The sequence below is a fragment of the Scyliorhinus canicula genome, chromosome 18 (assembly GCF_902713615.1).
Source record: "Scyliorhinus canicula chromosome 18, sScyCan1.1, whole genome shotgun sequence".
Lineage (NCBI taxonomy): Eukaryota > Metazoa > Chordata > Chondrichthyes > Carcharhiniformes > Scyliorhinidae > Scyliorhinus > Scyliorhinus canicula.
Genome location: NC_052163.1, coordinates 126,005,197 through 126,029,161, shown reverse-complemented (window position 1 = coordinate 126,029,161; position 23,965 = coordinate 126,005,197). Strand labels below are relative to the sequence as shown.

Here is a 23,965-nt window from a genome sequence, read left to right as displayed (position 1 = left end):
ACGCAGACACAGGGAGAATGTGCAAACTCCACACAGACAGTGACTCAGAGCCGGGATCGAACCTGGGACCTCGGCGCCGTGAGACAGCAGTGCTAACCCCTGCGTCACCATGCTGCCCACGAGAGAACTATGTTTAGGGTCCAGCTCCACGGTCTGAGTCCGCCATGGAGCACGGTGCGGCCGCAGGAGGCCGCCGCCGTGCGCGACCTCCAACCCTGAAGTGCGGGAGCCCGTATCTGCAGCAAAAGCTGCTAGTTTGCTGGTTCACTGCTCGCCTCCTGCTGGGCCAGGAATATGTGGCCCTTTCACGCCAGTTTATCTGGCATGAAAATCCACAGGTTTTACAACGACGTGGGGACATAGTCCCAATATGAAAAAATGAAAATGGCTTATTGTCACGAGTAGGCTTCAAATAAAGTTAATGTGAAAAGCCCCTAGTCGCCACATTCCAGCGCCTGTTCAGGGAGACTGTTACGGGAATTGAACCGTGCTGCTGGTCTGCTTTAAAAGCCAGCGATTTAGCCCTGTGCTAAACAGCCCCAATAACAGAGAATCGAGCCCCGGTCTGCTTATGTCAAATAGAATGTTCCAAGATCAGAAGTAACTATATTGTTATTTTTATTACAGACACCTATGTAGAATGTGAGACACCAACTGGAAAAGGTGGGACATTTTAAAACTGGCTCAATGTAAAATGCAGTATACTGTGAACTTCTCTGCCTGGAGCAGAGCTGTCTAAGTATATCAGTGTATGTGGTAACTCTCTTTACCCCTTTATCTACCCCTCCCAGTCAATACATTTCTTGCAGTCATTTAGGTTACTGAGTAGCCTTCACCTGGGCCATTGGCACTTTCATTGTCTGGAAACAACTAACAGCCCACTAAGAGCATCTTCCAAAATTCTTCCCACATCCTGCAAGAGGTACCTTGTCCTGTGCTTGATACATGAGCACTACTGAAATTAGGAATCCGTGAATTGGCAAAATCAGTTTTGCATTTAATGGTGCTTTATGTTCATCCTTGAAGGCACTACATGCATTGCTACAAGCAATTTATGCTGCTGCTTCGGTATTTTCCCATTAAGTGTAACTACAACATGGCCATACTTTAACATACTAAAACAGATGAGGAAATTTGTGCTTAGCACAGTAGGATGTTTATGTGCAAGGCGTGAGTTCTCTCAATCTTTTCGTCAGCTTTGATCTAGCCAGACGGGCCTGCTTGCATCAAACACCTGGTGGCGCTGCGCCTGGGAATTTCCTGTTTATATGCCAGAGTTGCACCTTGGGAAAGGTAGGCCCAGGTAAAACAGATTGGCAGGGTGGAGAGCTCCGAGGAATCCCAAACTTTACCTGCTGGTTTCTAGCTTAATTTACAGGTGATTTTATCCAAGGAGGGCGCTGAAAACACCCCACGAGGGATCTCCGGGTGGTGATGAAGGGCAGGAATTTCCATCAAGCTCCTTCCACTCCATAGAATTAGAACCATAGAATTCCTACAGATCAGAAGGAGGCCATTTGGCCCATTGAGTCTGCACCGACCTGACTTCCGGTGACGGTGATGTGCTGAACCGACGTCCATCTGGTGGCTCTCCTCCGAACCAGGACTAAAGAAAGCACCCTGACTTGACGGTTGTCCAAATTTCAAAAGGAAAAATCCCTCAACAGCTAGAGGAGGGTAACCAAGAAGAAATGTTGGTAAACAGGAGCTCAAGGGGCCAAAGAGATGGCAGAAGCGGCGGAAAGAGCCATGACCAGCAGGCGGGCGAGACGGCGGACTTTGTCAAGGGTAGGCAGCTAACTGCAAACATCAGGCGGATGCTGAATGCAATAATAACCCTTTGCGGGGAGAGAACACCAGAGGTGACCGTCTCCCTGGATACGGAAATGACCTTCGACAAGAGTCGAATGGAAGTATCTCCTCGAGGTACTGGAGCGGTTCGGGCGAGAAACAGGATTCACCTCACGGGTGACACTCTTCTACAATGCCCCCAAGGCAAGCGTTCGGACCAATACCACCAGCTCGGAATACGTCCAGTTACACAGAGGCAGAAGGCAAGAATGCCCACTATACCCGCTCCTGTTCACCCTGACAATTGAAGCACTGGCGATCGCTCTGCAAGACACGAAAAGCTGGAAGGGCATCCAAAGAGGAGACAGAGAGCACAGAGTTTAATTCTATGCAGAAGGCCTGCTCCTCTACATCTCGGACCCACAGAAAGGCTTGAAAGCAATCATGCAGCTCCTGGCAGAGTTCAGAACCTTCTTGGACTACAAACTCAACCTGGGCAAGAGCGAGGCATTCCTGGTGAACCCGAACAGAGGAGGGACAGAGCTGGAGGGACTACCATTCAAACTAGCCCCAAACAAATTCCGCTACCCCAGGATCCAGATATCCCATGCCTGGACATGGATCCACAAGTGCAACCTGACCAGTCTGGTAGAGGAAGTAAAAAATGACCTGCAGAGATGGGATGCACTCCCGCTCTCCCTGGTGGAGAGGGTGCAGACGATCAATATGAATGTACTGCCGAGGTTCCTCCTCCTATTGAGATCCATCCTATCTTCACCCCAAGGCCTATTTCCACAAATTAGACATAATGATCATGGTATTTGTGTGGGGGCGGGGGGCAATAAAGTTGACACTGCAAAAGAGGAAAAACATGGGCAGTCTAGCCTTGCCGAATCTACAGTACTAACACTGAGCGGCCACAGCTGAGAGGGTGAGGGGTTGGATACGAGAGCCAAACACGGAATGGGTGAGGCTGGAGGAGTCCTTCTGCAAGGGAACGACCCTCTGACCCTCGCCATGGCAGCGCTCCCATTCCCCCCCCTGCCCCACACATTCAGCCCAGTGATGGTAGCCACATTGAAGACGTGGAACCAAATGAGGCAACATTTTGGTTTAACCAAGTTGTCCTCCATGGCCCGCATCTGTGGCAACCACAAATTCTCGCCAGCCATACTTGATGCCACCTTTAAAATGTGGAGACAAGACGGGAGACCAACTCGACCAAAATGTGGGGGGGACGAATTGGGAACGGAAGTAGGTTGGAAACTCTGGAGCGAAGCACTGAGCAGGGCCAACTCCACCTCCTCCTGCACTAGGCTGAGCCTTATGGATTTTAAAGTGGTGCACAGAGCCCACCTGACTGGAACCCGAATGAGCAGGTTCTTCCCGCAGGTGGAGGACAAATGTGAGCGGTGCCAGGGAGGCCGGACCAACCTCACCCACGTGCTCTGAGCCTGCCCCAAACCTGTCGGGTTCTGGACAGCCTTCTTCAAGGTGATACCCAAGATTGTGGGAGTGAGGGTGGAGCCATGCCCGAGAGTGGCAGTCTTCAGGGTATCGGACAAGCCAGATCTTCATATGGGGAAGAGGGCCGACGCCCTGGCTTTCGTTTCCCTAATCGCCCGGCGGAGATTCCCGCTCAGCTGGCGATCAGCGGCACCACTCATAGCTGCAGACTGGCTAGCAGACCTGGCGGAATTTCTCCACTTGGAGAAGATCAGGTACACCATCCGAGGGTTGGACGAGGGCTTCCACAAAGCGTGGAGGCCATTCAACAGCCTGTTCCAAGACCTGTTCAAGGCAAACAGCGACTAGGAAGGGGGGGAGGTAAGAGAGAGAGGGAAGGACAAGGGAGGGCACGCACAAGAGATGGGGGCAGCGAGGGAAGGGGAGGGAAGGGATCACAAAGAAGGCACAAAATGAAGCATGGGGGGGAAGGGCGGGGTGGGGGGGAGGCCCACGCAGCCCCCACCCCCCCCCCCCCCCCCCCCCCCCCCCACAACAAAACAACAAAAAATAAACCTCCAGCGGGAATAAAAATGCAGAACATGCTTCAAACAGGGAAAGGGATGGGGAAGGAAGAACCGCCTGTAAAATTGTTGTGTATAAGACACAAACTTGCTTGTAAAGATCAGACACACTTGAACTGCTACTTTGTAAATATCATGTGCTTTATATGCTAAACTGTTAAAGTTGGAAAATACCAATAAAATATATATTTAAAAAACCGACCCTCTGAAAGAGCCCACCCTATTTGGCCCACTCGCCTGCCCTCTCCCCATAACCCCATCTAACCTGCATATCTCTGAACATCAAGGGCCAATTTAGCATGGCCAGTCCACCTAACCTGCACTTTGTTGGATTGTGGGCAGACACGGGGAGAAAGTACAAACTCCGCACAGTCACCCAAGGCTGGAATTGAACCCGGTTCCCCGGCGCTGTGAGGCAGTAGTGCTAACCACTGTTTCACCCCTACCTCCTGCCTTCATTTCCTCAAAGTGTGGCGGGGGTCATATTTACACATTTAACACAGAATACCTGCCTTATATCAAAGCTGTGGGAGGCGATCCAAGGATATCCCTCTCCCATAGGTGAGAACACTGGCTGTTTGCCCATTCTCCAGACTGAGGGGTGAGGGTGGTGGAGTTAAGGTCAGATATAATAGCCCCATTGATATGCCAGCTCTGACAGCTACCTCAAATCAGCCTGAATTATGCCTATTCTGATCGTCATGAGGCACTTGGAGACTAGAGAGCCATCAGAATAGCTATTTAAATTATTAAAACCTAAATTATATTGTAACTTTTCTCAACATCTCATCTGCCTGATTGACATTGCAGCTATCCCGGAGAGAAAAAGAAAGGAATGCAGGGCTAAGGATTTCTGCTTGGCCCATTTGAAGTGTGACGTGTGACATGTCCGAGCTGGCTTCCTGATTTTGCCTTCAAAAAGATATTGGGGAAATTTCTGTTCAGATGTTGTCATTGTTAAAACCCCACAAATTAATTGAAAAGTTGATCGCTTTTATTAGGTTCCACGTCAGTCAGGGTTGTATTCACTTCAACAATTTTCATTTACTTCAGGCAATGTACCAAGGTTCATCAAGCTCAGCGAACACAAACGGCTCGATAAGCGATTCGAGCCAAACAGGTAAATGCTTCAGTATAAACAGAAAATGCTGGAAATACTCCACAGGTCAGGCTTTGGGGGGAGACCCGTCTTCAATGCCCCAACTGGCTTATAAGAGGGTAATCAAACCCCCGCGCACCTGTCGTACGTTCAGGGCACCCCTGGGCCGATCCTCAGTGTGGGCAGAATGCCACACGGGCACTGTGGCGCTGCCAGCCTGGCTGCCTGGCAGTGCCCTGTCAGGTTGGGAGTTCCCAGGTGGCATTAGGGTGCCAGGGTACAGAGCCCAGAGCCCGACCACCCAGGCCCCCCCCCCCCCCCCCCAGGCCCCCCCCCCCCCCCCCCCCCCCCCCTCCCCCCGACACTTCTAGTCCACGTCGGTGGAGACCAGTGCTAAACGACACTTGTTTGGGGTCTCCACGGCATGAGGGTTTGATTCCGCGCTTTGGGTCACTCTGGCGAGAGCATATTCATGTGGGCCTGGCTGTACACTTGAATATGCAAATATAGGCCCCGCCCATTGTGAGCAGGATCCAGATCACAATGCCTCCTGAACTCTTGTTAGATCTCGCAAGGCGCGACAAAGCCTCTCGCGAGATTTATTGGCCTCGTCGTGTCCCGAGTCAGGTCCGGTCGATCGATCGCGGCCTAGAACTCACATTTGAAGGTTGACTGACAGGTGTATCTACCATAGCCAATGAACTGAGATTAGTAGCTTGCAATTAATTTCATTTGAGTATCTTATACAAATCTTTTAAGCATTTCTGATGCTTTGATTGAAGATTTCTATCCCAATACAATGTTATAGTTGGAGTATTTCAATATCTTTTACAGGTAGTACTGAAACAGATTTTTATACGTTAAGTTTTGCCTCTACTCTTTTTTTAAATGTTTACAAATTAGGTACACCATAGGTCACCATATTTATTTCCATAGTTAGAACAATAGATCCATAGAATTCCTAAAGTACAGAAGAAGGCCGTTCAGCCCATCGAGTCTGCACTGACCCTGTGAAAGAGCACCTTGTCTAGGCTCACTCCCCCGCCCTATCCCCGTAACACAAGATGTGCACATCTTTTGCACACTAAGGGGCAACTTATGGCCAATCCATCTAACCTGCACATCTTTAGACTGACAGAGGAAATCTGAGCACCTGGAGGAAACCCACGCAGTGACAGGGGGAATGTACAAACTCCACCCAAGGCCAGAATTGAACCCGGGTCCCTGGCGCTGTGAGGCAACAGTGCTGCCCACTGTGCCACCCCATTATTTTTTTATACAAAACACTCTCCATTCGTGTCACTTTCCACAGTAAGGTTAATTAATTAATTCAGAGTTCTGGGTACACGGCTGCACTAAAAGCACAGTCTTTCGGCATCCTGTGCCAAACAAGACCCACAAGATGACTTGTAGTTTTTATGCGTGAGTTAGTTGGTAACGTGTGTATGTCTGTGTGATCACAACGTGTGGTGTGATCTGCATGGCTGACATAATAATAACTTGTGACTGTCAGCATTTCATAGAAATATTTATCAGTGTAATTATGCTGGTGTACATTTTTCTATTACCATTGATATACTCACTTCAAACAAAGTCATGTTCTTATCAATATTAAGTGGTCTCTATGTAGAAATATCATATTTTGATACCATATAATTAGTGTGTGATTAGTACTTTGACACCTAGTGAATTAACAGCTTTTGCAGGTGTATAATTATACATTCGCAATGCCTGTAGTAATATCCACTGAACTGTAAAGAATTCAGCCCTCGAGCACCACAAAAACTGGACTTCATGAACGCTAATCCAGTAATACAGTTAATCCAGAATTCCTGCAAAGTTGCACGTATTCATCTTTTCCAATCTTGCCCAGGACCATTCATTCCTTGAGCCCGACGGACTTCTAATTCAATGCTTTTTTTCAAGATAGTGGTTGGAGTGGAGTTCTGTATACAATTTGAAACCCAACACATCAGGCCCCATTTGGAGTTTGTGAGCAGTTTTGGGCCCCAAACCTAAGGAAGGATGTGCTGGGCCTTGAAAAGAGTCCAGAGGAGGTTCACATGAGTGATCCCTGGAATGAAGAACTTGTCGTATGAGGAACGGTTGAGGACTCTGTGTCTGAACTCGGTGGAGTTTAGAAGGATGAGGGGGGATCATATTTAAACTTACAGAATACTGCGAGGCCTGGATAGAGTGGACGTGGAGAGGACGTTTCCACTTGTAGGAAAAACTAGAAGCAGAGGACACACTCTCATACTAAAGGGATGAACCTTTAAAACGGCGGTGAGGAGGAATTTCTTCAGCCAGAGGGAGGTGAATCTGTGGAACTCTTTGCCGCAGAAGGCTGTGGAGGCCAATTCACTGAGTGTCTTTAAGACAGAGATAGATAGGCTTTTGATCAATAAGGGGATCAGGGGTTATGGGGAGAAGGCAGGAGAATGGGGATGAGAAAAATATCAGCCATGATTGAATGGCGAAGCAGACTCGATGGGCCGAGTGGTGTAATTCTGCTCCCATGTCTTATGGTCTTATGTGAGATCTTGTTAAAGGCTTTGCTAAAATCCATATAAACTACATCAACTGCACTATCCTCATCTGCACATCGAATCACCTCGAAAAATTCAGTCAGATTTGTTATTTAAATTTTGTTAGTTACTTTTTTTATCAAAGTATTCCGATCCCAGTTGATGTTGTGACTGAATGGAAAGATCCCAAAATGGAACCCTTGCTCAAAAGACGGCGGGCGGGATTCTCAATCAGCCGACACTAAAATCGGGAAATGCGATTGGGCGGAGAATCAGTTTTGACGCATAAAATGTGGCGGGCGTCGGTTTCACGCCAAATCGCAATTCTCCGGTGCTTCGACAGTTTTGAATGTGTTCCACTCCGCATGTACAGTAAAGACCCTTGGCACATCACTAGTGGGCCTGAAACAGTATTCTTCGGGGCCACTGCGATTCTCCGCCTCCACTGAGGGGAATTCCCGAGGTTCACTTGTGGGTTTTAAGAATCGTGAAACAGATGTGGTAGCTGATGAGGGAGAGAGATGGGTGCGGAAAGTGGCCAACATTGCCATGCTTTGCTTACAGCTGTGCCATTGGCCAGGGGGCTTCTGCCAGGGCTGGGGGGTGGGGGGGGGGGGAGTAGCAGTGGGCTGCCTGGAGGTAGGCTATGAGGTCGGGTGGACGAGCACAGAACACCATTGTCGGAAAGTCAGCCATGCAGCTGCGCACAACGCTGACTATCCACTGTGAACTTAGGGCCAAGGGTCATATAGGTGTCTCCCCAGGCCATCCCCCGAGGTGCCCTCTGGCCCCAGCCAATCCATCAGCAGGATGGGCATGTTCCTGTGCAGCCAGTGCCTTCTGATTGGCTGGGATGAGTGTGCGTGGGGAGTAGAGTGCTAAGATGCGGCAGCAACTTTTCAGTCTCTTGAGTGTCAATCCCGACCCAGGCGAATCCAACACCATTTTCCATTGCAATCCACCGTGTTTCGTGTTGCGCCAGTGCTAGCCCCTCAACAGTTGTTGATTCTGTCCGGGTGCCGTACCAGTTTCGCTCCCATGGAAGTCCATGAATCCTGCTCCGGCATCAACACTTAGGGCGATATTCTCTCCCCCCCCCACGCCGGGTGGGAGAATCGGCGGGGTGTCGCGCGAGTCACGCCACGCCGCCCCGACATCCGCACGTGATTCTCCCACCCCTCCGAAACCAGTGGCGCGAGAATCGCGTCAGGCCGCTCGGAGAATCGCTGCAAATGGCGAGCGAAATAAATGACAGTCCCGCTGGCGCCGTTCAACCCTGGTCGCTGCCGGCAGGCACTCTGCAGGAACGCTGGGGGGGGGGGGGGGGGGGGGGGGGGGCTGTGCATGGGGGAGGGGGGCTCCTTCATCGGGGGGGGGGCTCCAATGGGGTCTGGCCCGCAATCGGGGCCCACCCCGGGCCTACTTCCTGTCACGGCCGGCCCCTGAGCCCCATGTTGAGTCGGGGCCGGCGCGCGTAAGAAGTTCCCCGCGCATGCGCAGGATGGCGCTGCCCAACTGCATGTGGGGGCCAGAATAGGTCGTGCCCGGGCCTTGTTCGTGCCGTCGTGAAATGCGACGGGCACTTGGTCCGCGGAGCGGAGAATCACCCCCTTAGTCTCAGGGAACAGAGAATCCGCTGTGCAATATTTACTTCCTTTTGGAAAACATGGAGGAACAGAGTCACAGGACTGCTAAATTAGATTTAACAACAAGAAAATAATATTTATAAAACGCGAAAAGTTGGGTTGTGATCCAATAATTAATTTACATATTTGCAATACTCTGCGTAATGCAACATCTCACTCCCAGAGCAATCCTAGCTGGGCAGATTGGTTACCCCAGGCCCTGAGTTGGGCCTGATTTATACCTTGCTCATAATGGGCCCCAGCTGGGTGGTCTCCGCCCCCCCCCCCCCCCCCCCCCCCTACCTGGGGAGCCCATACTCCACAAGTCCCACAGGGAGATCAATGATTGTGGGGGTTATGACAGTCACTTAGGCATTAAAGAGTGTCATGCTCCAGGGCAAAATTCAATTTGGTGGCCTGGGATCTGAAAATCATTGCACAACCCATGCAACCCATTGCCTCGAACCACTGATAGTATCCTCACTGCCATCCAGACCTCTGGAACATTTCAGAATAGATCGTTTCAAACTCAAGGGGAAGATATTCCTCGTGGTTGTTGACTGTTACTCCAGGTGAAGTTACAAATCTTCATGAGATCTCCTTGGAAGCAATTATTAAATTATTAAAATACATTTTTGCCACACTGGCTTTGAAGCCTACATCCTTTTTTTGTACCAAGTCTCACTCATGCCTACTGTTACTTCAAATTTAAAATTCAAACCCTTTTATGGCCTTGCATCTTTTTATCTCCGTGACATCCGTGAGCCGCATAATTTCCCTCCCTGGCCTCTGCATTACCGTGACTCTGGATTCTTGCATGTTCTCCCTTCCTTTTAGACAAACATAGCTGGCCGTGTCTTCAGTTGCCAACTAATTCCCTTCCTAAATCAATCTGCCTCTTCCTACTTTAAGACATCAATTCAATGCTCCTCTTAATTAATTGCCCTAATTAATTATTTCGCTCAGTGTCCATTGTTTAAATTATTCCTCTGTGAAGTACTTTGGAGTGGTTTCCATTGTTAATGCTCCTGTAAATACAAGATATTGCTGTTGTTCCTGTAGAACTCTGAGTTGCGCAATGTAGGCTTTGATAGGTGAGCATGAGTTAACTTTCTCACATTTATCATGGCCAATCCACCTAACCTGCACGTCTTTGGACTGTGGGAGGAAACTGGAGCACCCGGAGGAAACCTACGCAGACACAGGGAGAATGGGCAGACTCCACACAGACAGTGACCCAGCGGGAAATCGAACATGGGACCCTGGCGCTGTGAAGCCACAGTGCTAACCACTATGCTACCGTGCTGCCCACTGTGCTGTTCCTCCGCTGCATTTCGACTCTTATTTTTCAAGGAGAACATGGCCTCCTTATCTTTTCTACCAACATGCACATGCTCAAACTTAATTGAGATTACAATTCAATTTGCCATTTACTCACTCATTCTGCATGTTTATTTATATCTCCTGGTATTTATTAATTTTATCCATCCGTCAGTGTGTTTGTTTCAGATTTTCATAGTGAAGAACAGAATCCATGCTTTGCTTGTGTGAGGAATGGCAGTGTCTGTATTTTATTCTTTCTATACATGTATTATGCTATGGAATCAACAATGGGTGCCACAGTAACACAGTGGTTGGCCCTGTTGCTTCACAACTCCAGGGTCCCAGGTTCGATTCCCGACTTGGGTCACAGTCTGTGTGGAGTCTCCACGTTCTCCCCACGTTCTCCCCGTGGCTGCGTGGGTTTCTTCCAGGTGCTCCGGTTTCATCCCACAAGTCCCGAAAGAAGTGCTTGTTAGGTGAATTGGACATTCCGAATTCTCCCTTGGTGTACCCGAACAGGCCCCAGAGTGTGACGACTCGGGGATTTTCACAGTGACTTTGTTGCAGTGTTAATGTAAGCCTACTTGTGACAATAACGATTTTTTTTTTTAGTTCTTAAAGTTAAAACTAACATCTTTGCTTATTATGTAGACCAGCCGCTTGGCCTGTGAAATCTGGTACAATGAGAGCTAAGCTCTCACCCAGAACCGAAGAACTTGCTAAGCCAAAGCCAATTCATAAAGACCCAAATGATGTTGAGGTAAATGTGCATGATTTTACTTTAATTTATTGTAAATTGCTAGGCTTGCATGGTTTACACCATGCATTTTCAGCAAAATAATTAACAATACTAATGAGAAATGTGATATGTTTAACTTATTTGCTTGCTTAAATCTTTCCACTAAGCATGTGGAAGAAAAACTGTTGATCAACTATTGGCTATTATTTCATATAACACCTCTGCTAAATTTAGGAAAAGATACTTTTCTTCCCACCGGACCAGGTTCTAAATGATTAAAAAGGAAAAGGGAACCTACAAATCCAATTATTTTAGCTCTCTTTGGTTTACAATTGCTATCCCACATGTATTTTAAATTTACTTATTCAAAATGCATGCCCAAGTAACATTTTAAAATAAATGAATATAAAATCTTGATTGAGTAAAGAATATTTCTTCAGAAATTCTCCATGAAGTATTTAAACTTTAGTATTTTTCTCTCTGTGTCTCATCTGCAAAGGCTATCGGCCCTCACAATATTCCGGGAATAGTACTAGAAGGCTTGTGCTCCAGAACTTGCTGTGCCCCCAGCCAAGCTGTTCCAAAACAGCTACAACACTGGCATCTACCCAGCAATGTGGAAAATTGCCCAGGTATGTCCTGTACAGAAAAGGCAGGACAAATCCAACCTGACCAATTTCCAGCCCATTAATCTACATTCGATCATCAGTAAAATGATGTGGAGATGCCGGCGTTGGACTGGGGTGAGCACAGTAAGAAGTCTTACAACACCCAGGTTAAAGTCCAACAGGTTTGTTTCAAACATTAACTTTCGTAGCTCTGCTCCTTCCTTAGGACCTGAGGAAGGAGCAGTGCTCCGAAAGCTCGTGTTTGAAACAAACCTGTTGGACTTTAACCTGGTGTTGTAAGACTTCTTACAGTAAAATGATGGAAGGGGTCACCAACAGTGCTATTAAGCGGCACATGCTTTGCAATAACTTGCAAACTGATGCTCAGTTTGGGTTCTGCTTGGGCTACTCAGCTCTTGATCTCGTTACAGTCTTGGTTCAAACATGGACAAAAGAGCTGAACTCCAGAGGTGAGGTGAGAGTGACTGCCCTTGACATTAATGCCACATTTGATCGAGTGCGACATTGTGAGGTCCGAGAAAAACTGTGGCCAATGGGAATCAGGGAAAACTCTCCGCTGGTTAGTGTCATACCTGGCACAATGGAATTTTACTTGCCATTTGGAAGCCCGAGACAAGATATTGTCCACGTCTTGCTGCATTTGGACATGAACTTACTCCATTATCTGAGGAGTCGCGAATGGTGCTGAACATTATGGAGTCACCCACTAACATCCCCACTTTTGACCTTATGATGGAAGGGAGGTCATTGATGAAGCAGCTGAAGATGGTTGGGCCTAGGACACTACCCTGAGAAACACCTGCAGTGATGTCCTGGAGCTGAGATGATTGACCTCCAACCACCACAACAATCTTTTGTGCCAGATATGACTAACCAACAGAGAGTTTCCCCCGATTCCCATTGACTCCAGTTTTGTTGGCGTTCCTTGTTACCATATTTGGTCAAATGCTGCCTTGATGTCAAGGGCAGTGACTCTCACCTCACTTCTGGAGTTCAGCTCTTTTGTCCATGTTTGAACCAAAGCAGTAACGAGATCAAGGGCTGGGTAGTCCAGGCAGAACCCAAACTGAGCATCAGTTTGCAAGTTATTGCGAAGCATGTGCCACTTAATAGCACTGTTGATGACCCCTTCTATCTCCATGGGCTCCTCTTGAGGTGATCTGGACGAGGCCGGCAGCTGTCCACCCCTCTGCTCGTCACCGTGCTGTTTTCTGAAGCCATGACAATTGTGGAGTTCCCGGTCATGTCACTGAGCAGTGATTGATCAGGCCTTTCTGGCCAGAGGACGCCTGTCACTGATATCATCACTGACACGACAACAGAGTCAGCAATCTGTCTCCAAAGCTGCTGTCAGCGAGATGGAGGGAGTTGGTAGTCGGATGGTGCCAAGACAGAGTACTCACAAGTGTAAGGCAGCACGGTAGCATTATGAGGCAGCACGGTAGCATTGTGGATAGCACAATCGCTTCACAGCTCCAGGGTCCCAGGTTCGATTCCGGCTTGGGTCACTGTCTGTGTGGAGTCTGCACATCCTCCCCGTGTGTGCGTGGGTTCCTCCGGGTGCTCCGGTTTCCTCCCACAGTCCAAAGATGTGCAGGTTAGATGGATTGGCCATGATAAATTGCCCTTAGTGTCCAAAATTGCCCTTAGTGTTGGGTGGGGTTACTGGGTTATGGGGATAGGGTGGAGGTGTTGACCTTGGGTAGGGTGCTCTTTCCAAGAGCCGGTGCAGACTCGATGGGCCGAATGGCCTCCTTCTGCATTGTACATTCTATGTAATCTATGTAATCTATGTAAGGGGGCTGTTTAGCACAGGGCTAAATCGCTGGCTTTGAAAGCAGACCAAGCAGGCCAGCAGCACGGTTCGATTCCCGTAACAGCCTTCCCGAACAGGTGCCGGAATGTGGCGACTAGGGGCTTTTCACAGTAACTTCATTTGAAGCCTGCTCGTGACAATAAGCGATTTTTATTTTCATTCATTCATTTCATTTCATTTCATTTTCAAGTTTAAGGCACAGTGAACAGTAAACATAGTGAGGGACATTCACAGTTGACTTTAGCTTTTTGTTTTGTTCTTTGACTGCATCTCTGTAACAAAGATGCATCAAGATTTTGTATCAATGCCATGAATGCTCTACGCTTTCCATAAGTGCAGGCCCCATCAATGCCTTGTCATTGACAGCAGGGGCAGCAAACTTTATTACAGAGATTGTGAGGTAACAATGGTGTCATGGCATCTGATTCATTTGCAAAGGAGCTGGTGCCCTTGGGTTCAAAAGGAAGGCAAGTATTGGCATCCTAGTTGAAAGAGCTTTGAATTAAGACCTCCCTGGTGTCTCTGCCACTGAAGGTTTCTCGTGTCTGCCTCCTCGCCCTCACCCTGTGCCTGCTCGGGCTCCGCATCAGGGTCATCGTTGGATTCTTCCTCTGGGTTGTCTGAACCATCCTCAGTGTCCTCCTGATCTAGTGATTCCCAGCTTGCAAGAGCTAGATCGTACAGAGCACAACACACAATGACCAAGAGCAACCCAGGCTCTAGTGGATATTGCAGGGTCTCGAGTTCCAGGAACTGGAATCTCATTTGAAGCAGGCATATTGGCCTCTCTGCCACTGCCCTTGTAGAGGCATGCCAGTGATTGATCTGTCCTCCACCTCTCCCCTGGTGCCCGAGTGACATTGTGGGCCACCTTTTAAAACGATACCCGTTGGCACCCAGCAACCATTCATTGAGGTGAGCTGGAGGCAATAACAGCCATGGCACTTGTGGGTGGTGCAGTATGTAGCCACCGTGGGAGTTGTCAGTCTACTTTGCACAATCTTGCAGAAACTGGATCATTGGGTCCTGTGGTCACAAACAGTCTGAACATTCATGGAGTGATACCCCTTCCTTTTGTCAAAGATACCTGGCTTGCTAGCTGGCATCTTGATGATCACGTTGGTGCCATCGATGGCACCCGGTGTGCGGTGAATCCCTGCCATTGTCACAAAACCTCTGGCTCGCTCAGGCCTGATCCATCCTGAAATAGATGAAGGTCATTACCAGAGGGTCAGTCAATAACTTGGTTCAGCTATGTACAACTGACAAGGAAATTCTGTAAAGATCTCCCACTGATCCCTGGAAAAATCCAGAGGTATAAAAATTTCAGGCTGCAGTGACCTTCAGAGCCATGGGCATTGGTGGCTGTCCATCCACACAATTGGAGGCTATCATTGGCCCAATCATCTGGCATATGGCAGAGATAGTTTCCCTTGAAAGGTGAAGCTTCCTTCGGCACTGGACCTCTATCTTGTTGAAGTAGTTGGATTGCTGCCTCTACACCCTGGCACCTGGATACTGGTGTCTCCTGTGCACCCATCCTCCCTGCACCTGCCCCCAACACCCCTCCAGCCCCCTGCAGGCCCTGGACACCCAATGCCAGCATCTCTCCTCTGAGGTGATGTCCGCACCCACCTGGCCTCCTCACTCTTTGGCCACGCTCTGCCTCAGAGGAGGAGGTGCTCCCTCCTGAGTACACAACGGCCACCTGCTGATAGGCAAATCGGGCCAACTCCCACACTGTAAGAACCAATGGGTTGAGATTCTGAGAGAGATCTTACAAAACTGAAAGAGCCCTCACCAGTCCAGAAAATATGTAGAAACCTCACAAGAAAGCACTGAAAATGGTCACAAATCTTTACTTCAGCCAAACTCTCACTACTTCCTACCAACTCATGCTCCTGCCTCCTTTTATCCCACGTTTGGATGACAAATCGGCAAAAACGGACTGGCCCCTGTCTGTGTTGCCCGCGTACTGACCTAGAAATTGTACAGTGATGCAAAATTCAAGTCAATTGGACCTTTAAGCCCTTTAAAAAGCTGCTTAATTATCAGCGGGTGCACAGCTGACTCCCGCTTTTGCCCGCTGACCGGAATATCGCAGAAATGTGCAATGCTACCCACTGCCCGACATCATCTTGTGCGACATTGTGATGGATGACGCGTAAAATCCAGGCCAGAGAGAATTATGAAGACCCTTTCCTCAGAAATAGAACAGAGTAAATTTTGTGCTAGGGCGGGCTTTACATGGTAAATGGAAGAGGGTAGGTTTGAAATTAACTTTTCTCATTTCATGCTTCCTGATGTTCCTTCATGTTAATGTTTCCCCAGTGGGAGGAAAGAGTTACTCTGCTTTTATGTGTAGTGAGTGACTTTGGAGTAAACATGTGCTTGAAGCATTCCAGCTGCAAGTCTATCCACTGGGCATTCGTGTCAGCAACTTGGATAAACAATCCAACTGCGCACCCTGTCACCCACAACAATCTTAGAGAAGGCAAAAAATAATCCTATCATAATAGTCTTTATTGGTGTCACAAGTAGGCTTACATTAACACTGCAATGAAGTTACCGTGAAAATTCCCTAATCGCCACATTCCATGCCTTTTCGGGTACACGGAGGGAGAATTCAGAATGTCCAGTTCACCTAATAAGCACGTCTATCATAAGTGCGTTCATTTTTAAAAATAAATTCAGAGTACCCAATTCATTTTTTTTCTAATTAAGGGGCAATATAGTGCGCCCAATCTACCTACCCGGCACATCTCTGGGTTGTGGGGACGAAACCCACGCAAACACGGGGAGAATGTGCAAACTCCACACGGACAGTGACCCAGAGCCGGGAGCAAACCTGGGACCTCAAGACCGCAGGGCTAACCCACTGCGCCACCGTGCTGCCCTCATAAGTGGTTCATGAAGATGTCCCCTTATTGGTATTTTGAGTGTGAACATAAATGCTTTCAGAAAAAGTGCTTACAATTCTGTCACAAATCCCCCTTGAAAGTGTCATTGCACCTGGTGACCAGAGCAACTTACCTCCTGCAAGACAGGAAACCAATTTAGAGAGTTGATTTTTGCCAGTCAACACTATTTCTCTTGACTGTGTATTTTCTCCTTTAAGCATCCTGATACACGAGGATGTGATGATACCAGTGGACAGTTATTTTGTCACATCAATGTTCTATGCTCTTCAGTGTGATTTCTAACACCATGTCATGTATTTGCAAACATTCACAAAGTGTTTTGCCGATAGCCTTTTTGTGAAGGTGATGTTCGTGGAAATTCAATTTGAAGATTTTAAGAGTATCGCTTATGGGATCTGATTGTTTAAAATGCATGCAACTAGGATGCATGTCATCGTTATCATGCAGTGCAGTTGGGCATGACAGGCTTGCATGTCCAGATCTGTGGCTTGTATTTCTAAGCAAACAGGACTTTTTTTTCGCTCTCAGTTCTCTGTCCCATGATTTTTGGTGACATTCCTGCATGATCTTCAATCTCTGATAAGAGTGTTGCACGTTTTACTGTGGTTGTAAAACGCGTTTATTGGAGTGTATTAACACGCCTCCGAGTTCGACGTGTGCTTAACACTACTAGGCTCTGTTGTATGTAATTATTTAGCTCTGGAGTCGCCAGTTGCCGTATAGACAGCGTCACAAGTATTCCAAGGTCAAGTTCAAAGTAATAAAGACGATACACCGATTAGTAAAGTTCAAACGATCAATATTTATTATACAGTTATAATAAATACTCATGCACACACTAAGAGACTAAGCTATAACTAAACTTAAGTGAACAGAATACTTATCTAACAGGAACAGGCAAGGTCAGAGAACGAGGCCTTCGTCCTGGTCTTGTACTGCAGCCTTCAGCAAGCGTTCTGGTACTTGGGAGTCTAGTGCGCTTGGATCGCGTAGCGAGCGTTGAACTTACGGTTTCGGCGGCTGGTGCTCAACGGCTGGAGTCAGGATGCAAGATGTCAGTCAGAGCCGGAGCACGAGTTTAACAGACCGGGCTCTGTGGGGAATTTGCTTTTATACCCCTCTCTAATGTCCTTGCCCCCTTCTAGGCGGGCTCTACCTTTCGGTACCGATTGGAGCGTTTCCAAACGGCTACCTTCGAAATCCTCCAATGCGGGGGCTTCCCTCGATGTTGGGGGGTGGTTTCGATATTCTTTACTCTGGTGTCATCTTGTTTGCACAACCAATTAAGTGTTACATTGAGATGGAAATGTTGCCATTATGTGTGCCTGGATCTGGGCTGCCTCATCAGAATGTTAAGCGCTTTGCCATTAACACCTTTGGCTTGGAGATCTTGCACCTGGCCAGAAAACTGGTTTGCTGCTTGCAAAATGCTAATTAGTTGAGAGCAGGCTGTCTGTTCTCACTAAACAGGCTTTTCCTTCTGTCTTCCATTTTAGTTTGGCTCAGTGTCCATTTTGCGTGGCCAGCATGGCTACAAGAGTAATCTTAATAACACTGGGGTAAAACATGGCTAAAAATGATGGCATAAATTCTACAAATTTCAGCCATAAGGTATAACATGGGGCAGTACGGTAGCATTGTGGATGGCACAATTGCTTCACAGCTCCAGGGTCCCAGGTTCGATTCCGGCTTGGGTCACAGTCTGTGCGGAGTCTTCACATCCTCCCCATGTCTGCGTGGGTTTCCTCCGGGTGCTCCGGTTTCCTCCCACAGTCCAAAGGTGTGCAGGTTAGGTGGATTGGCCATGATAAATTGCCCTTAGTGTCCAAAATTGCCCTTAGTGTTGGGTGGGGTTACTGGGTTATGTGGATAGGGCGGAGGTGTTGACCTTAGGTAGGGTGCTCTTTCCAGGAGCCCGTGCAGACTCGATGGGCCGAATGGCCTCCTTCTGCACTGTAAATTCTATGATAATCTATGATAACACATAATTTGCTTGAATCGTTAACAAATTTTGTGGTTACTTTGCAGGACAAGTCAAAGAATGCTAAGAGGTAAGGCGCATGAAGATATATCAAATTAATTCTCTTTTTGCTCGCCAATTTGCGATGGACAGGTTTGGCAGCGGGAATGAAAATACCGTGAGAAGGCCCTGGACACATTTCCTGGTGGGATAAATGCAGGACGCGATCATCCATCAGTGGGGGTTGCGTTTGCTGCCGTTCAATGTCATGAACGTCATTCTAATACATTTACATATCATTATTGGGCCCATACGCCAGAATCATACCTCCACGGCAAATTAAACTTCCAAGGCAGCGGGATGTCTGACAGGTGCAATGTACGGCTGGTTTCAAGAGGCGTGCACCTGGCGAGCAGAATACTGAGCGGAACGCGGAGATGAGTACACTCAAAGTGGTGCAGTGCCTATGTGGCAGGGGGTGTTGGGGGTGGGGTGGCTCACAGGCAGATCTGCATGACAGCTTCTCACTGCTTTGTGTTGCTGGGGCACCGGCTTCAATGCAGGCCTGAAGGGAGGGAAGGGAATCCCAGGGCACGTGTTTCAGTGCCGTAGGGGATGGTGAGAGGGCAGAATCTGCATGGACTGATGGTGCCACACAATCACAGGGTACATATGGAGGCAAGATGAAGACAAGGCAAATGGAAAAACATGTTAAAGATGAGGGCCGGGATTCTCCGCTATCCGGCGGGTCGGGCCGTACCCGCACCGAGGAGTGGCGTGAACCACTCTGGCGTCGGGCTGCACCTTCAGGGGCTAGGCCGGCGCTGGTGGGGTTGGTGCCGAACCGAAGGGCCTCCGCATTGTAGTCTAATGAATGTTGCAGTGCTGAATTCTCACTTGCTTGAGTGCCACCGACCTCACCATCAACACAGCACGGTGCACCCCCTCACCGGCCAGCTGAAGCACTCTGTCTTTAAAGACTGGCAGGACTGTTAGTTCAGTCATTTCTTCACCAATCTGGGATCTCTTCCTTTAGTATGCCAACTTGTTCTGCATGATGACTGATGGAGGGAGTGTGAGCAGGACATGTGCCAGGCCAGATGATAAGGACACCTGGCACGCATGGTTGGTGCGAGGCATCATGGACATGATGAGGTCGCAAACTGCAGGGGAGATGAAGTTGTCTGTGGGCGAGTGAGTAATGGTGTCTTTGAGCTGGCATTGAGTGAGATCCCTGTGGATTTGTGATGGTTGCGTGAGTTGAGAATAATGAGAAGAGTGACCTACCCTGGCGGAATGGAAGAGATCATCCAGCCTCTGGCAGCACTAGACATCTGTCCTCTTCTGCAGGGTGTTGGCATTGACCACCACTGCCGCTGCCTCCCATGCTGCATTGGTCACCTTGGATGCAGGTCTTTACTCAGAGGGCGGGTATAATACTTCGCGGCTGCCCTCCACTGTATCCAGTAGGCGCTCAAGAATGGCACTGGTGAATTGTGGGGCAATATCCTTCTTAGCTTTGGCAGCCATGATCTCCCAGCAGCTTCCTCAGACTCGAGGTGTGCTAACTGTGTGCAGGGCTGGCCTTTAAATACGCCGCCTGGATTTTTGTCGCACTGAGGTGATGGTGAGGCAGATGAATCAGAGGCCGCCTATTAACAATACGGCGTGAAACCCATGCCTGCAAATTCTTTGGACTAATTGCCGCACAATGAGGCGTAAAAAGCCGCCATTGCGGCTTAAACGGCGCCTTGCCTGCCCAAACTCAGAGTTTGCTCCTTTCTGGAACTATTCTGCCCATGGTCTCCAGATACTCCCTTAACGGTCCTCGTAGTGTGAGGGCCCTTCCTACTGATTCCCTTATTTCCCCTTTCTTTATTTTTACTGTTATCATTTTGATCCATGGATGCTTAATGGGCATAATTCTTTAAGTCGAGCAGGGGAAATTAGGAACTTGAAAGTTACAGTATAGTACACTGTGTTCGCTTTAGACAGCAAAAATCAGACTTTTTGGCACCCGAGCGATTGGTGGGGCTCGGTTCAATTGGTTGGCTGGTGGCCAATGAATTGCCCAAAAGGCCGCATTGTACCCGGTAACAGGCAGTGATTGGGTCCTGCCTGAGTGGGATGATTTTCAGAGAGCCTGGGGAAACACAGTTGGAGACCTGGGCACTCGGTGAAAACGAGCTGCTCTCTCTCTCTCTGTCTCTCTCTCTCTCTCTGTCTCTCTCTCTGTCTGTCTCTCTCTCTCTCCCTCATGTTTCTGCAGAAAAGCTGCTGTGTGTCTGAAACTGCAGAGACCTGAATGAATCTACAGTGAAAACCATTACAGACCAGAAACAGAAAACCTCGAACTGAAAGTCTAAATTGAAGGAAGATGTGCTCAAAACAACCATCTGAAACAACGACTCATACCTTTTTACTTTCGTTATTATCTTCACATCCCTCTGCTCCGGGTCGGAGAATCCCCAGGCGGAGGTGCGAATCCCACCCCGCCACCAGCTTCTCTATTCTCCGGCTCTGTTTTCCGGGCACCGGCGGGATTCCCAGCATGCCGGTTAGGGGTCGTTGACAGCAGCCTCCCCGGCGATTCTCCGGGCCCCGATGGGCTGAGGGGCCGACAAGTTTTGCCCAGTCCCGCCGGCATGGATTACTCAGCTCACACACGGCGGGACCTGGCAGGTGAGTATGCGGCGGCGGTCCTGGGGGGGCCGGGGCGGGGTGGATCTGACCCCGGGGGGTCCCCGCGGTGGCATGGCCCGCGATCGGGGCCTACTGGTTCCATGGGGGGCCTTCTTTCCTCCGCGCCGGGCTTCACCATATTGCCCGGGGGCCAGCGCGGAGAAGGGAACCCCCGCGCATGCGCGGAAATGCGGCAGCCGTTCTGCGCATGCGCAAACTCGCGCCGGCCCTTTGGCGCCGGCTGGAGCTGCGGGAACCACACCGGCATCAACCTAGCCCCCTAGAAAGGGGAGAATTCCTCACTTTCGGGGGCCGTTGATGCCGGAGTGGTTGGCACTGGTTTTCACGCTGGCATGGAAACATTGCCCTGTTATTGGAGAATCCCGCCCAATATGTTTGCTGTATATTTAATTATAGTTGATGTTATTAATACATTTATTTGTGTTTAAATTTGCTAACCTGGCGAATGTATTTATTGGGCAGCTGAGGGCCAATGGCTTTGGGTGTTTTTTGAAGAAATATTTATTAGTTTCAATTGTGTTGCGACCCTGGGTCAAGTGGGGCTGGAGCCCAGGGGGTGGCAACAGTATAAGGAAAGTTACAGGTTTAGTTAAACACTGATGTGAGACATTGGTGCTTGTTGGCAAGAGAGAACTCAAATAATTAAAGCTGTTATGAAGCTGCAGAAATGAGTTGCGCTATATATATTTACAATTGTGCATAAATAATTCTGAGTTTGAAGTCCAGATCCAGTGAAGTGCACTGATGCGTTATGTAATAAGAGTTTATTTTTGTAATACCATTGCTGTTTGCATGCTGAAGGGGCGAATGAGTCAATGTTAAAACAACCAGATGCAATCTGCCAGCATTTTGTCCTTCAGAGCTGAATTCCAGCAAGGTAGCTGACCTACCTCCCCATCCAGATCAGCCCAACAATAAACCATCTTGTCTGTACAGTGGGCTCCTGGCGGGATCTGGGCCATCAAGAGAGACCCCACCTGTATGAGGACAGAGTATCCTAATGGTGCTGCAATGAGGGAACCAACGTAGCAACCACGCGATTGCTACCATAGGACCTTAAGAGGACAGAAGCGTTCCAGAGATTGGATCCAACTAAACGATGAACAGAGACCAGGGCTTTCAGAAGTTACGCTGAGGGAGCCAATTGGAGGGAGACGAGGCTGCAGCAATGCTATCTCCCCCAATGGAGGGCCACAGGGCATTTACTATTGCTCTCCAGAGTTTAGCACTGCCTACCATGCAAGTGAGGTGGACAGGAGCAAAGTCCTTGGGAGCTTTCCATTGCCACTATACCCCACCCTCAATTTATATTGAATTGACAGGGCAGGATGTTCCAGCAGGTATGACAAATACCACCCCAGTGTTTCCTCGCCCATCCGATGATATTTGCCAGGTTTGCCTGACTCCAAATGATTTGATAAGCTAAGACTGCAATTTAAAAAGTTCCTATTTTATTTGTATTGTCCACCTTAGTGCAGTTAATGGGACAAATATGTGCAGTACGGTAGCATACTGGTTAGCACTGTGGCTTCACAGCAGCAGGGTCACAGGTTTGATTCCCGGGTTGGGTCACTGTCTGTGCGGAGTCTGCATGTTCTCCCCATGTCTGCGTGAGTTTCCTCCGGGTGCTCCGGTTTCCTCCCACAGTCCAAAGACGGCAGGTGAGGTGGATTGGCCATCCTAAATTGCCCTTAGGTTAGATGGGGTTACTGGGTTACAGGGATAGGGTGAAGGTGTGGGCTTAAGTTGGGTGCTCTTTCCAAGAGCTGGTGCAGACTCACCTACCCCTGACACCCCCTGCCTTGTTGACACTGCCTTCCTTGGCCCTCCAAATACAAATGATGGCAGGAAGGTGGGGGCGAGGCCTAGGTTCTCAAAAGATTCAAATTTCTCTCTCTATCTCATGTGCCATCAATTCCAAGGATGCAACAGAGAAAGTGGCATTAGACCATGGAAGACAATGGCAAAGGTTGTGGCAATTAATAAAATGTATTACCTGCGTTGAGCAGTATGTTACTGATCGGTGATATTTTTGTGTACTGTCATTCTTCACTAAAATGTGTATCCTGTTCCAACAACCAATATTCTAGAAGCAAAAGATCAAGGAGAAAAAAAGAACCCATTGTTTACGGTACGTGAGCAAAATGAAACTGGGGAGGGTGGGAAGGTGGGTGGGGAGGGTAGGAAGGTGGGTGGGGAGGGTGGGAAGGTGGGTGGGGAGGGTGGGAAGGTGGGTGGGGAGGGTGGGAAGGTGGATGGGAAGGGTGGGAAGGTGGGTGGGGAAGGTGGGTGGGGAGGGTGGGAAGGTGGGCGGGGAGGGTGGGAAGGTGGGCGGGGAGGGTGGGAAGGTGGGTGGGGAGGGTGGGAAGGTGGGTGGGAAGGTGGGTGGGGAGGGTGGGAAGGTGGGCGGGGAGGGTGGGAAGGTGGGTGGGGAGGGTGGGAAGGTGGGAAGGTGGGTGGGAAGGTGGGTGGGGAGGGTGGGAAGGTGGGCGGGGAGGGTGGGAAGGTGGGTGGGAAGGTGGGTGGGGAGGGTGGGAAGGTGGGCGGGGAGGGTGGGAAGGTGGATGGGAAGGTGGGTGGGGAGGGTGGGAACGTGGGTGTAGGATAAACGGGGTCTTGCATGGTACACTGCACAACTAAAAGCTAAATGACACAATGAACGTTAAACTTATGATGCTGTTGAAATTGTATAATTGAAAATAAGTCCCTCATGAGAGGATGCTCGTCAGTAACTCAGAGAGGCAGTGGGGTAAATTCAGCAGCTTTGTACGTTCCTCAGGGGAGTGTGCACATACAAACTA

At 49.0% G+C, this 23,965-nt stretch overlaps 1 protein-coding gene across 1 annotated transcript in view; it reads left to right on the top strand.

The window, feature by feature from the left end:
- theg (theg spermatid protein) overlaps window positions 1-23,965 on the top strand; it is a 72,140-nt gene that overhangs the window by 10,807 nt on the left and 37,368 nt on the right. The window contains exons 3-7 of the mRNA XM_038777689.1: window positions 628-663; window positions 4,875-4,941; window positions 11,048-11,156; window positions 18,530-18,552; window positions 23,255-23,295. Coding sequence (XP_038633617.1) covers window positions 628-663; window positions 4,875-4,941; window positions 11,048-11,156; window positions 18,530-18,552; window positions 23,255-23,295 — 276 coding nt within the window. The remainder of the gene's footprint in view (window positions 1-627; window positions 664-4,874; window positions 4,942-11,047; window positions 11,157-18,529; window positions 18,553-23,254; window positions 23,296-23,965) is intronic.